At 33.4% G+C, this 15,106-nt stretch overlaps 1 protein-coding gene across 4 annotated transcripts in view; it reads right to left on the bottom strand.

Moving 5' to 3' along the window:
- ZCCHC7 (zinc finger CCHC-type containing 7) overlaps positions 1-15,106 on the bottom strand; it is a 255,900-nt gene that overhangs the window by 16,498 nt on the left and 224,296 nt on the right. For all 4 annotated transcript variants that reach the window (XM_030294442.1, XM_030294439.1, XM_030294441.2 and 1 more), the window contains one exon: positions 12,970-13,005. In XM_030294442.1, coding sequence (XP_030150302.1) covers positions 12,970-13,005 — 36 coding nt within the window. The remainder of the gene's footprint in view (positions 1-12,969; positions 13,006-15,106) is intronic.

Genomic DNA, 15,106 nt, shown 5'->3' with positions numbered 1-15,106 from the left:
TATTAAAAAGCAAATACATTAAGTACTTGGGGTAAATGTATTCATGACCAAATGTAACGTTTAATACTGAGCTTAGCTCCAGTCTTTCTGGACAAGTCACATTTGTTCATAGACCTCTTAAATCGATATGCTTTTCATGCTTGAGAACGACCCAATTCTTTGAAAATATTTCCAAATCAAATTATTCTTTCTAATAGCACAAGCCTCCCCCCGCCACCCCAATATTCATGTATTAAAAAAAAAAATCCAACCCAAGTATTAAATAGTATTTCCCAAGAAAATGTTACCCCAAATGTTAGGTCATCATGGTGAAAGTCCATTGGTTGAAGTGACCAATGGCATGAATTTAACAGCTGAGCAGAAAAGTTTCAACTTAAAATATATATTTTTTCCTCTTTAAAGATATTATTTTTATTGCTTACTCTAGAGATCAGATACAGTTTTTTAAGTATTTTATTTAGTTTTATAAAGAGTATGCAGGGAAAAGAGAATGAATGCCCTCCCTTTCCTTTAGTATTGTTTACAATATAAATTCCAGTGAAATGTAACTGGTAGGTATTTAAGATTTTAAAATCAAATCTGGGGCCTAAAGGAATGCAAATAAGAAATGTAAAAGTTAGGCAAATAGTTGTGTAGTGAACTGAACTAAAGCTGAGTCTGTGGCAAGGCAAAAATGATGATCCCAAGATCCCAAGATATGACCAAAGATACAAAGGTCCTGTCCTCCCTTGTCAGTGTTTTTCTGGGGCCAGTCCTCACACCTGCAGACGAGGACATTAGGTCTGTTCCAACCACGGTTTGGGACGAAGTCTTCCATTTGTAGACCATTCTGGCAAACAGTCACGGTATTACTTTTGACGAATACTGGGAGGAATTTTCTCCCCAAACTAAAGGTTTTGAAATTATTTTAAAACAAAGGTTCCTTCATAAAGTTTTTTAAGCTTTCTTTTTTTTTTCCCCAGGGGAAAAAAAATTCAATTGTATTCCAGAGGACATTGCTACTAATTTCCCCTACATCCTAAAAATGCCATTAAAAGTACCATATATAATGATACACCTATATCTTTTATGTGTTAAAAAAAAAAAACTATGTCATGTACCCAACAGACTCCCAATCCATTGGATAATTCCTTAATTAGGCAGATTTTTGAAACATGTATTATGTACACAACAGACCGGAACGTCTCCTTTGGAGCATTTTCTAGTCTATCGGGTGATTACATCATTAAGCCACACATGCTACGTAGAAAAAAATCCTTATGAAAATTCATGAAAAAATGTACAGCACATCATTAGCATGCAGCAGACGTGTATGCTTTTGATATTTTCTCTGTTAAAAAAAAACTACATGAAATAATTAGTCCAGGTCATGAAAACATGAGAAAGGTACCAGACACTGGTGAAAATGAAAATTGCAAAAAATTGCATCTCTCATGGTTTAGCTGAGAGTAATTTGCTTTATTGGAAAATGGATTCTAAAACAGTGTTCATTTGAACTACAGCAGAATGAAAAGTGTTGCTTTATTGATTTGATATTTTCTATACACATCTAACTTCCTCCTTACACTTCTTTCAGATACTAAGTTTTACAAACCAATGGGTCGAAGGTTGCAAATGACCAGTGGTAAGACCATTGATTATTCAAGGCCTTTCAGTACTGTGTGTTTGTATACGTGTATCTTCATTTTATGTAACCAAGAGTATAAGGGATTGCCTGAGTGTATCTTTTTCACTAAGTTGAGACTATACTAAAGCAATACAAAGAGAGGTAAATTGTTGGTAACTCTCAATACTGAAAAGATGGTATATATTCACAACATTAAGCATTAGGCAAAAGTCTAAAAGGCGATATATATGAAGACTAAAATAAATGAAGCACAGGTTTCATAAAAAGAAGCTATTAAACTTATTTATCACTTTTCTTTTTGTAAATGAGATCCCACCCTATATTCCCCCCTAACCCTCCCCGAAAAAAAAAAAACCAACAACAAAAAAAGAAAACCTCAGTAAGCAGAGAACAATGAGCATATGCAAGACAGTAAGGATCACAGTAATTCACTCCCTGAATGCTCCAAATCTTCATGGCTTAAAAAGCATCCCAATTTTCTCCAAAGGTAGTGGCATTTATTCACTGGGCCATAGCTAATTTTACATGGAATGCAAAAATGTTAGTTTAAGTTTAATTTACCACCCTATTTAAATATTTCCAATGTAGCTCTCAAACTGCAGGGCTATCCCTCCGTCTATTTTAATTTTAAAGTAAGTTAGCAAAGGCTTCCTTCTTAATCCCCAGGGACTACCTACACAGTGACACGAATGCGCAAATTTATGACAGCAACATAAATGCTCTTCTGAAGTAATGTGCAACATTAAGTGAAAATCGTTTCCTGGAAAGATATTATAGGTATCTATATTTTATTTGCCATCTTAAACATATCTGGGTCTTTATGGCCTTATTTTAAAAATGTATTTCCTTTTTATATTTCCTGGTGCAAATGGACTGCATAAATAAGCAATGTGCTATGAGGCTTCAGACCAGCCGATAAAACCTTTCAATTTTCATGCCAGCTTCTTCTTTTGTAATTCAAATCCGCCTGGAAACTGGCAGCTCTGAAAACTGAAACAAGCGCTGCCACAAATACCTTGTAATGCTATCGACCTTGTCTGCCCGTGCAGTGAGAGCGGGGGCCGCGGATGTGTCTGCAGCCATCCAGATAACACAACTCATTTTTTGGGGGGGGGGGGGGGGGGGGGGGGGATAACAGGAGCCAGCCCCAGACTGTGCACCAAAAGCAGTCATTACCAGGCGCGCTGGAGAATAAGTCTCTTCAAAATACACAGTGCATTTAAAAACCACATATGAGGCTGAGCCACTGCTGTCATTACCAATTTTAATTTCGCTCCTTCAGTTTGCCAGCCAGATAAACTCTTTAGTGCTGTTTTTTAATCTATTTGCCACATTTTAGGTTTAAGATTATAGTAATATGGACAGGAGAAGGAATCACTTTTAGGGGAAATAAAGAAATAGATCCGCTTATCGGCGCCCATCAGAAAGTTCATTAATCAACCAGGCTTTGTGCCCTCTAAATTGAAAGGTTAAATAATCCTCTCAGGAATATTTCTCGGCCCCTCCGCCAATTGTCCGGAGAGGAGCTGCCATTCATAGCACGCGGGATCGGTGACAGGGTATCTTACCACTGTTTGGACCCCAAACAATGATGGACAAATGGCCTGGTTTACAAAGAACCTTTTAGTACGCGGATGGAAAAGGGACCACAAGCTTTGAAGCAGGGTGGAGGGATGAGGAGGGTGTGAAGACAGGATGTGGGGGAAGGGACAGAAAAGAACACATACATGTGTGAATCCATGGATTCTTCATCTGAAAGCTTATTGGGGTAGACTATAAAACATAGAAACCACATTAGTATATATCTTCCAACCATACGAACTACTTAACATATTCAAATTTGCTTATATATTTTGCATATAATGGTATATAAACCATCACCGGAAAACTGTAGAATAATAGAACTGTAGCTCTGTTATATTTATTAGCTACAACACAGAGGATTCAAATAAACACCAGTATTTTCATTTTTACCATAACTTCACATGACTCACAACACACAGCATTCCCCCTCCCCATCCAAACCCGCTTATTCATGTGAAATACTCTTAACCCACAGTCACAAAGGCAGAGAACTCCACAGCTGGAAGGACCTGTCTAAAGAGGGGGAAAGTAATGCTTTTTTTGCTTTTACAATATGCCCTATCTTAGCTCCTGCTTGTCTTTAAAATAAAGAACAACAGGGAATAGGAACGCGCTTTGCAAGAATACAAATCACAGGCATTGAGAAGATGCTTAATTTTGTGTTGTCTTTTTTGCTGGACCTATGTGAGAATAAAAACAGTGTAGAAGTGGTGGAGCTCTTACACCTCCACATCTTGCTGTGAAATCAGGCTTGTTTCTGGCATCAGTCATGTGAAGGCATGAAGCAGTTTTATCTGAAGTACAAAAAAACTGAGATGCTATTTTCACCTGATTAACATAAACCCTCTACCCCTATAGAACTGGTTTACGTGTGAGTGGGAATTACTTGATTTCATATGAAAATCTATATTAAAAAAGCAAAAGATTTATATAATTTCATTTGCTTATGATAGATGACTATATTCAGATGACACTGAAGTTACCATTTAAGAACTGAATGTTTACTAATGTATATAGTTAGATCATATATTTTTCAAAATCAGTATTTCTTTACATGGCACAAATTTTATATAGTCATTTTCATTAGGAGAAGAAGTAGCCTAAATATCTTTTGTGACCTACTTCTTAAATGTCTTTATAATGATTTTTTTGAGCAAATCGAATTTAAAAAAAAAGTTTGCTATACTTAAACATTACCTACATTTCTAGAAAGGACGAGGATAAATAATTAGAAAATGAAAAGCGAGGTAAATAATTTTGTTAACAAAAGACAGTGCTTGTGAGTATTTTAACTTCAGTAATTATAAAAAGGAAACATTTTTAGGAGACAGAAAGTAAAGAGGTCATTATGAATCTCCTCATTTTAGGTAAACAATAGCCTTCTCAAAAGACATTACAATAGTCTGAGTTTGGGCTATTAGCCCAGAGGTCATCTCTACAGGTGTGAGACGTCTATGGGTTTGCTTTATTGGAGCTCACACAGTGTTGAATATGGGCTATGTGCTAAGTATTGTGCCAAGTACTTTACACTTATTGACTCATTACATACTTACAACAAGAAGGCACCATTCCCATTTTTCAGATGAAGAAACCAAGGATCTTAGAAGCCAAATATTTTAACTAGGTTTGACTATCTAGTAAATTAAAGAGACAGAATTTGAGCCAATGTCTGATCTCAAAGCTGGCATTCTTTTCTCTGTAATAAACATTCCCTAGTAATTTCCTCCGGATGAGTTTGCCACTCCAAATCAATTTTACTGCATGTTTCTTAAGGACTTTAGTAAACAAGGAGGAAATGTGGTATAGTTATAAATAAAGGAAATGGGAGAGATCCAAGAAAGATAAATTTGAGATTTTACTGTATGAACAAAGTTAATAAATGATCCAAAATTTAGTTCCCCTAAGTGAAAAGAAATGTGGGGGTAATCCACAAATACATGTAAAGAACAGTATTTATATAAAATCGGCATTTATAGAGATGGGTATATTACAAAGTTATAAAGATGACCTCATAATCCATATAATAGATTTGATTTCATATGACTTTTGAAAAAAGGAATGAAACTAATGTGGTAGCTGGGGTGCCTGGGTGGTTCAGTTGGTTAAGCCTCCAACTCTTGATTTTGGCTTATGTCATGATTTCATGGTTCATGGGCTTGAACCCTCCATCGGGCCGTAGTGCAGAGCGTACTTGGGATTCTCTCTCCCCCTCACTCTGCCCCTCTCTCACTCACACATGCTCTCTCTCTCTCAAAATAAATAAATAAACTAAAAAAAAGAAAAAAGAAGGGATGCCTTGGTGGCTCAGTCAGTTGAGCATCTGACTTCGGCTCAGGTCATGATCTCACAGTTCATGGGTTTGAGCCCCGCATGGGGCTCTGTGCTGACAGCTCAGAGCCTAGAGCCTGCTTCAGATTCTGTCTCTCTCTTTCTCTCTGCTCCTCCCCCACTGGTGTCCTCTCAAAAATAAATTAAAAAGTAAAAAAAAATAATTTGGTAGCTTTATTACCATTTGACACACACACATGAATTCTTTTTACAAAGCTAGCAGGGATTTCTGAACATTCCCATGGAAAAACTCCTATTTGAAATGTGATCTACCAGTATACTGGTATATCAATTAAGGCAAAGGCCTATATTAATTCCAAAGATACTAAAAAACTTTTTGATCAAATGGTCTCTAAACATGTGGCATTTTTCTTCATATAATATTTTTGGTATTTCCAAAAAACTAAGGACGTTGGCCCTAAATGACCATTGCTGAGTTCAAAACAGTTGAAGAAAAATTACAAATGTACAAAAACATAACTCCCATGACTTTCTTGTATGTGGAGATCAAATGGCAAATGAATTTCAAGTCTAAAATCTGACTGATTTTATCAATAGTTCATTAACTTTTAGTCATTTAAGAGATTTTGCTTTTAAAATCTTAAACTTAATTCAATTTAAGATTACTAATACAGTTTACACTGTAACAGAAAATACAACACTAGTTCAGAGAGACTATTCATATCAACAAGTCAAGGGATTCTTTCAGGAGTCTTTTCCTGAAGATTATTCAAATGATTGACCAAAACCCTTAAAGGTTATGGTTGATCATGACTGTGAGTAACTAAGTGATTCCTAAATACTTAAGACCTGTTAGGAATTACTGTAATCTACCATGTCATTTACATGCATGACTACTAGAAGGAAAGTTTAATACAAATATTATTGGTCCAGTATGCTTTATCTACTTTTATTCTTGCACTGGAATGTCCAGAGGAGATTATGATAAACTCAATCAGTTGGAATATATTTATTTAAGGAATGACATGAATCACCTGTTCAAAATACACATGAAAAAGAATCACTTAAATATACTAAAAGTATTCTACATACTACTTCTACTCTCTTTATGTATGGTTAACGTGACCAAGAATAGGCATCATTTAACATTCCAGATTTTTAAACTACAACTTACTTTATAGTCAGATACTATACAGTATTAAACTGCAGTTTGAAAATTTTCAGGCTACCTGTTTATATTCATTTTTGTTATAACAGGGGCACTATTTAAAAGTGTAGAGTTGTGAGTGAAAAACAACAACAGTTTTATTTGGGATTAAATGAATAATGCATGTGTTCCTCAAGAAGAATAGGCTTTAAAAATGTTATATATATTAAAAGTATAAATACTTACAAATAGAATTTAATCACTACAGAATTTAAGTATCAATTTAAGTATCAAAAAGGTGAACATACCTAGGGAAGAGAGAGAAGGGTAGTAAAAAGTTCAAATGTAATTTATATCTTTTTATCATCCTCAGGAGAAACATTTGCTAACAGGAAAGAAAAGGAAGACCGTAATGAGTATCCCCTTAAATTTTTAAAACAGAAGTAACACTTGAAGCCCATATTGTAAATATGTAAGTCCTAAATATAATGAATGGTCTTTGCCCCCAGCTACTAAAGGCAGACAAAAAGGCACAGGGACTGTCAAATGAGAAAAGTTAGTTGTTATAGTAGAGCTTCAGTTTCAATCAGTTTATTACTGAACAACATGTGCTACCAAGAAAATGAGCAGAAATGATGAGGGGTTATTTGGACATATCTTCAGATATTTAGAAGATGGCAAAAACACAGCTGCATCTAGGCCAAAACATTTTTATAATGAATCTTTTAAAAATTGTGTGAATGCTGCATACCTTTCATTGCCTGATTACCTGAAATACTTATATTTACAACAGAACTAATGTTATAAAACACTTGATAATAAAAATATTAACACAGGAAAAAAACATACTCAAAATACGCCATAGTGATTTCTCATTTAAAACAAATTAATGTTTGCATTAAAACATTGATAAAATAAGTTGGAAATTTTCTCTGAAGGGGATGACACCTCAGTATTTCTTAGAAAAGAAGAAAGTATGAAGGTTTTCCTATGTGCTTCAATAAATACTAATAAATTTAATATCTAAATCTAAATTTTATTCTATTCCCATTTATAAATAAGTTTGTGTACATACCATCTCTAAATTTCTGAGGATAACACTGTGAGAGGAAAAATAACATGTGCATTTGTAATTCACAGTGTTCACTTTTTCCCCCTCTTCCTTTTACAGAAGCTTTAGAAAATTGCTTTTTGATGATTTAGCAAATTGTATTTATTTTTAAATGAATCTCATTTATTGAAATTGATAATTCCAGGTTTCATTTGCCTTGAAATTGCATTTTCCAATTGCTTCCAATGATAAGTTCTAGAAAAATGTGGTCCAGCATGACACTGAAATAAAGACTTAAAAATAAAACTCAGGTGACCTACTCTGTAAGTGTAGTAATTACATTTATAGTAAATTCTAAACATGGTAAGATTGAAGTAAAAAAATTGCTAACTAAATGTTGACACTAAATTCTTTAGAGAACAAGTTGAGTACTTAAATAAATATAAAAGTATTCACATACATTTTCCATCTGAAAAATATTTTACAATTTTAGTCACAGTTCAAACGTATCTTCTATCTCTGTCACCATATATGAAGTATTAGAAAATAGTCATCAGTGCTCATTCAGAAATTCTTTTTATTCAGGTGCCAAGTAACTTGAAACATAAAGCGGTCTGATATATTTTATAGTAAGTACTACAATGAGAAGACGGCCCCGAGGCACTACAAAACAGTCCTGTTCCTTCTGAATCATCAGAGCATGATTACACTCACCTCAGCAGCATTTCAGTGTTAAGGACATTTTTAATGAAAACTAAATCTCTGAAAATTTGACAGAGATGTAATATCTCAATAGCAACACTTAACCAATCAAAATACTGAAATAGCAACACCAGCTACAGAGGGGGGAACCCCTACAGTTTAAACAAGGGTGCTCCTGGTTCTTGAGGCAGTTGGCAAACTGAATTGAACTAGCAAAGAGCTTCCAAAATGAATTTGCAAAGTGTTAGTTTATGATAATCTGTATGCCAGGCCTCAAGATATGGTACAAGAAAAAAAAAAGTTGATTTAAATAATTCTAAAACAGAGTGAGGCCTAGTTCTCACTCTTCTATGGAGTTCTTCTAACACTTTAAAATACAACGTGTAACCAGTTCTATTTTCTTAAACACACACATGAAAAAAGACATGTCACTTGGTATCTACTGTGGATGCGGTTCTTGCGGGTGTTGCGGTTCTGCTCATGTAGCCGAAGAGCTCCCAGAAAGAGGTGTAGGACTCCCAACATGTATTCAATTAAGAGAGAAAGAGGGACTTTTTTCCCCCCACAAAAAGAAAAGATTCTGGCTTGAGGCTGACTTTTGGAAATTTTGTATTTTTAAAAACCCACTTTAGTTTTAGGCAGTTAGAAAACTTACCCATCCTATCTTCATCACAATTGTAGGATAAAGACTTTTGGATAACTATAGCCTCACAACCAAATCCCACTTTATTATTCCTTCCTTTTGGACTACAAAACATCGCTCTAAAGTTAAATTTAAATCTGTTCACATTTAGGGTTACTTACTTTAGAGTAACATTCTTGTTTAGTGTAAAACTCTCATTTCCATAATGTGAAAACCCAGAAAATACATTTCTAAAGTAATGTTTCCAGGTAAGGAGAGAAAACTGAGTGGTAAGATGAAACAATATTGTTAATTATGGTCCACACTCTGACACTCAACTGGTTCAGGTAAGACAGTATCGATTACTAGTAAACTCTGGTCACAAGCTTTTTCCTAGGCTAGACAGGAAGGCAAGGAAACCATACTCCTTACCGTTTCCCTGACAGCAAGCATTTTACTTTTTGAAGTGAAGTCTAGGCATTTGAAACACTATATATAAAGAAACCATTTAAAAGGTAATTCTTCCAAAAAGGTTACATTTGCTTCCTATTTAAACTTTTAGTTAAAGTAAAAGGTGGTAGGTTGTAACATTTTAACAATGCACACAAAGCAATCCAGGCGCAAAATTAAACATAAAAGATGCATTGTCCTTTTTGATTCTTAACACACACACAGCCCCCAGATAGCAAACTCCTGGTTACTTTTTTAAAGTAAGTAGATTAAAAACAAGATTAACAAAATGTCCAAAGCATGTCAAATTATAGCCTCTACTAGTTAAAAATTCTGTTGGTTGTAAAACTCTGTTGGTGGCCATTTTGGCCTAGGATTTTTAATATAAATGAAACTAGAAATGACAGGGAATGGGGGAAGGGGTTTTCCTTCTTGAATAAAGAGGGAAATTTTTATCTAGAATGAGTTATCTGAAACATGAAAAAGAATATTCAAAGTCAGGCTTTACCAAAACCTGAAAATATAACAGAAAGTAAAATACAAGAACAATGCTATAGTATTGAAGATTTAAAAAACGTTATAAACATTTCTGAAGGAGGTAAATACATAAACTAATTGGGAAAATTATTTAATTGCTAAATAAAATCATAGATTTTTCTTTTTCCTATGCAGAGCTCCAAAGTGATCATCTAAAGTCATTAAATTACATGACAATTTTATAGCCATAGCCAAATTAGTTGTTATAATATGCATGCACACACATTCACACACACATCTATCTATCTATCTATATAGTATCTTTTTATTAGAGTTTTACTGGCATGTACCCTTTAGAATGATGGTCTTAGTTTTTTGTTGTTTTTTTTTTTTTTTAATGTAGTGAAGTCCAGTCAAGTTTGGCTAAAAAGCTGTTTTATTCAGATACAAGTTGTTAAGGAAACTTTATTTCATCTCATTTAATTGCTGAAAATAGTGAACATTTTCTCTTCTTTAACTTTTGTCTTACTTTTAGAATGTGTTAAGAAATTTATGATTTGGAACATTTTGCAAGTCCACTTACACCATTCAGCTTCACCACCACTGTTGTGTATTTGAGAAATAACACTCTATTTAACCTATAAACTGTTTTTTTTTTTTTTTAAAGAAAGAGAGCAATTCCCAAATAGACCTTAAATTACAGTTGTTAAACTTGAGGCTGTGTAAATGTCCTTCTAGTCTTACTGATAAAAACCAGATAAAAGTAACTGAAAAGTTCTCATTTTCAAACTGGATATACTAATCAATTTATTCCCCCCAAAGCACAGTTCATTTTGGGTAAGAAATGGACATTTTGGGTTAGAAAAACAAATGGATCAATGATTCAATGCGGAAATTTCCAGAGTTTTAGGAAGAGTAGTTTAAAGGAATGTACAGTGGCAATTCTAACCTAGGCTTCATTACTTGGTCATTGCTGAGTGATGCCACATTCACATGTGAGGGCTACTATAAGTCAATAGATGGCAGTCCATCGCCTAGTAAAAGAGCTGAAGATGACTAAACTCACCATGCATCCTGCTTTTATTCAAGATTAAATACTGCTTAATTACACACATTTGGATTTGCCTATCTACATAATTATTTAACTTTTATTCTAGATGAAAATTGATACTGATATATACATGTTTATAAGTGTACTAGCTTAGCATGTATATTTGCATAGTAAACTAATTCTAAATTACCAATCACTAACTTCAACTTGATAATTATAAATTGTGATAGTTACCTTCAATATTATTTTGAAAACTAATCAGAATTCCAGATTGAGAAAAATGGATTTTTCAAAATAATTTTGTTATACCTATAAATAGAAGATATTGTAACTCTCTAAATGAGAAATTCATTTTGTTTTCATTTATTTTTTCCCAACTATTCTCTTTACAATTTATGTTTTTCAAAAGCTACACTATTAAACAAACCTTCAAATATTTGTTATACTAAATACCAATTTCTATTCTTCTATGACAGCTATATTAAAGAATATAGGTGCAAGTAATGAAAACAGTGGCTTTAAAATAGTACTTCCCACATGTCACGTTTTCAAGACTGGAATTCTCTAACTTAGGGGAAAAGGGAAAAGAAACAGTGTCAAATCCATTAGGCTATAATTTAATAAAAATACTGATTAAAAAAACTGCTATATAATTACAAAAAGTGACTATCATTTTGAAAAATATATGATTGGATTTCAATCAAGTTTAGGCTATAAGGATTTCACCATAGTATGTTAGGATAAAAAAATTGCTATATAAGTATAAATACAATGTATCCATAAGAGTTACACCTAGAACATATATGTGTAACATATATAGGGGGATACGTGTGTGCGCGCGTGCGTGTGTATTTTGGTATAACACTAAATATTTTCACAAAACCCAATTTGGGACTGAAGGACAGTTGAGGAATTACAGCTTTCTACTGAGAATCTTTACATAAATTGAATAGTGATAACGATATGAAAACAAACCATCGGGCATTATTCATTGCTTCTTGGGCCTGTGACAGTCTTATTGGTAGTCTGAGTCACTGCTTGGTTTACTTTTTATTTCTACAAGGGAGAGCAGTAAGAAGACATGTTTTGTAAAAACTTCGTCCTTTCTATTTTTACTAACTGTCTTCCTATAACCAAACCCTCTTAATACGTTAAACCTTAAGGAAGAGCTTTTATAATACTGTTGCAACTGCAGAACTACAAGAATACTTTTTATTATTGCATCTTGCGCAGTATAACACATTTAATATATTAAAAAATGACTACTATGGTGAATTATTGAAATTATTGAAGCTGAATATTAAAAATAAACTGACTTCATAATATTGAGCACTAGCCAATTGATTCCATAGTAAATTATGCTTTCTACTTCTACTTAGCCTAAATTCACAATAAAAGGAAACCAGAGAATTGAATAACTTGAATGGTATTAAGCAGATGTTTATACACTTTGAATAAGTCAAGAGGAGCTTAAGGATATGACAGTTGAATTGTTCTATGCAAAAGATACACTAAGCTTTTCTTAGCTTCATTAAAAAAAATATGTGCAAAAATTTCAATAAAGCCAGAAAAATGATTATGGAAGATATGATGGACTGTATGCTTAGGGACCGTAGATAATACAACACTTTAAAGACACTGGATTACTATTATTTTTTATGGCTCCTAGCATACTTTTTCCCTTTAATTTCATGAGTGTAGTGTAGGAAGACGGAGAAGTATCATGATGTAATCATTAAATGATGTGAGTAATAAAAAACAAACTCTTTTCAGAACAGGAAGATATAGAACAGAGCAGTGGGTAGGGAAGAAGAGAAAAAGTATATTATTGCTTTCTCAGTGCAAAAACTCTTGGATGTTTATTATCTTCCAGTAGAAGATGCTTGTCTATATTTTATGGTCAGCAGTTCAGAGAAGGATAAATAGGCTAGGTCTTGGGGAAAATAAAAAAAAAGGTGTTTCTACTCACCGTTAGGTGATACTGCCTCCAGATTTCTGGGCAAGCCTGGAAAATAAAAATATTGATCAGCTGGGAGCATGAAACAAGGTACTTTACAGCCTGTTGGTTTTGGCATAACCCAGCATCCACCGGTGTCGGTCACAGGAAAATAAGAAGCTTAACAGAAAGGGTCTGCATTTCAGCTTCAAAAACCTGGCTAGACAGTTTAATTGAATTTTACACTGGTTTAACACACTCCCTGCCATTGTCAGAAAGCCAGTAACAAAGTTTTCTCTCTCTTTTTTTTCTTTTCAGGTTAGAAGTTTTGGGCACTAAGATGTGATTAAGAGCCATAACTCAGTTAAACTGATAAATGAACAGCAGTGGTCAAAATCAGTAAGAATTACTAAATACACCTTTTAAAAGAACATTTGGAACCTTGGTAGTATGATTTAAAAAAAAAAACAATTTAATAGCAACGGTTTTAAAGAAGCCTTTGCTGTGGTTATATATTTCTGATGTCTGTTGCCATCTTTTTACCTAATCATTGGCTGCTAACCTATGAAATAGGGTAAAGAGAGAATTACACCAAAACTAAACTAAAAACAACCTCAATCTAGAGTCCATGCCTTTTCCCTTAAAAGCTGTCTCCTCCATCTGTACATTTATAGGCAAATCACTTTAAAAAACCAATAAAACCTCAATAACTTTGTAAAAGAATAGGTAACAAAACAAAAACAACCACAAGCAATAGCAGCAGCAACAACAAACACCAGTTAGGAGGCATCTTCTTATGGGCACAAATACAAGTCCTCTTTCCTTATACTTAAATTATGACTCTGCTAAGGAAACACTTTTCTAACCAAGTTAACCAAGTTAATATAAGAACCAAGTTCTTATATTTTCTTGGTCTGCTGTCTTCCGAGAAAAAGAACAGCTGATGACAGTAAGTATTTTTTATAATTATATTACAGCAACAATTTAAATATATTAAACCACCAAACTAAGTAAATGACAATTCTTAAAGTAAATGTGAATTTATAACTTTTGTTTTAATATGTGTATCTACATACATATGCATGTATATACACACACATATGCATGCCTAAAATTAGAATGAGTTGAGTCTTTCTTAAACCTTTATCATCTTTGACTTATACCTTGACCAATTCTTTACCTGATTTGTCATTCCTCTTTCGTTTATTTTTCAGGCTAGTGATAAAACTAATGAAGATAATTCATATAATCTAAAAATATTATGGGTGTGGAAATAATTCAGAAAATAATTTTTGAATGGCAAAACCTCTTCTGATTATATCATCATAAGTGATTAGACAAAAAAAGAGTAGAAAGTTCTAACCATGCTGAAAATTTTATCCACCATGTATTTTAAGTTTAACTATCCTAGGTCCTTTTCTAAAGAAAGGACATACCTTTCTAAAGAAAGGTATGTAAATTAGACTATTTAGCGGTCAGCTTTCCAACTTAAAAGTCATATTCTTGCAAACTAAAGTGTCTGACTAAAAAAAGCCACTTGAACACAGTGATTTCTGGATGAACAGCACTGATTTTAAAGGAAACTATTTTTAAGAAGTATAAAGTAGCTTTGGAAGGCAAAAATTATGTTAGGTACCAAATAACAGTCACAAACTTGTAGGTTACAAAGGTTCTTAATAAAACATATATATATATATGTGTGTGTATATGTATATATATACACACACATATATATATGTATATATTAATTTATTTAAATAAACATATTTACACACAAAGATCTAATGTACAATATACCTTTAAATATTCATTTCCTACCTTCTATCATAAGCTTTTTGCTATGTATCTATAATTTGAGTTGGATCACGGTAGAGATAAGCAAGCAGTTATTTATACATTAGTTATGGATAGTTCTTGATTACCACAATGTCCTCAGAATAATACGGTTGAAAAATCACAATCACTGAGTTGTCATACACTGGCAGAATGCCACCCTACCATGTGACCTTTTCTTGTATTGCAGCAATTTAGTAATAAAAGAAAGAATTACTTGGGTTTTTGAACAATCATCTGATTGCTCTGTACACGAAGATGATGCCTGATATGGAAAATTAGTAGGGAGAGACATGAAACTTCTTTTCTCTTGTTAGACAATAGTATTACAATTTAA

This window comes from Lynx canadensis, chromosome D4 (genome assembly GCF_007474595.2).
Source record: "Lynx canadensis isolate LIC74 chromosome D4, mLynCan4.pri.v2, whole genome shotgun sequence".
NCBI classification, from domain to species: Eukaryota; Metazoa; Chordata; class Mammalia; order Carnivora; family Felidae; genus Lynx; species Lynx canadensis.
This window is presented reverse-complemented; position numbering and strand designations above follow the sequence as displayed.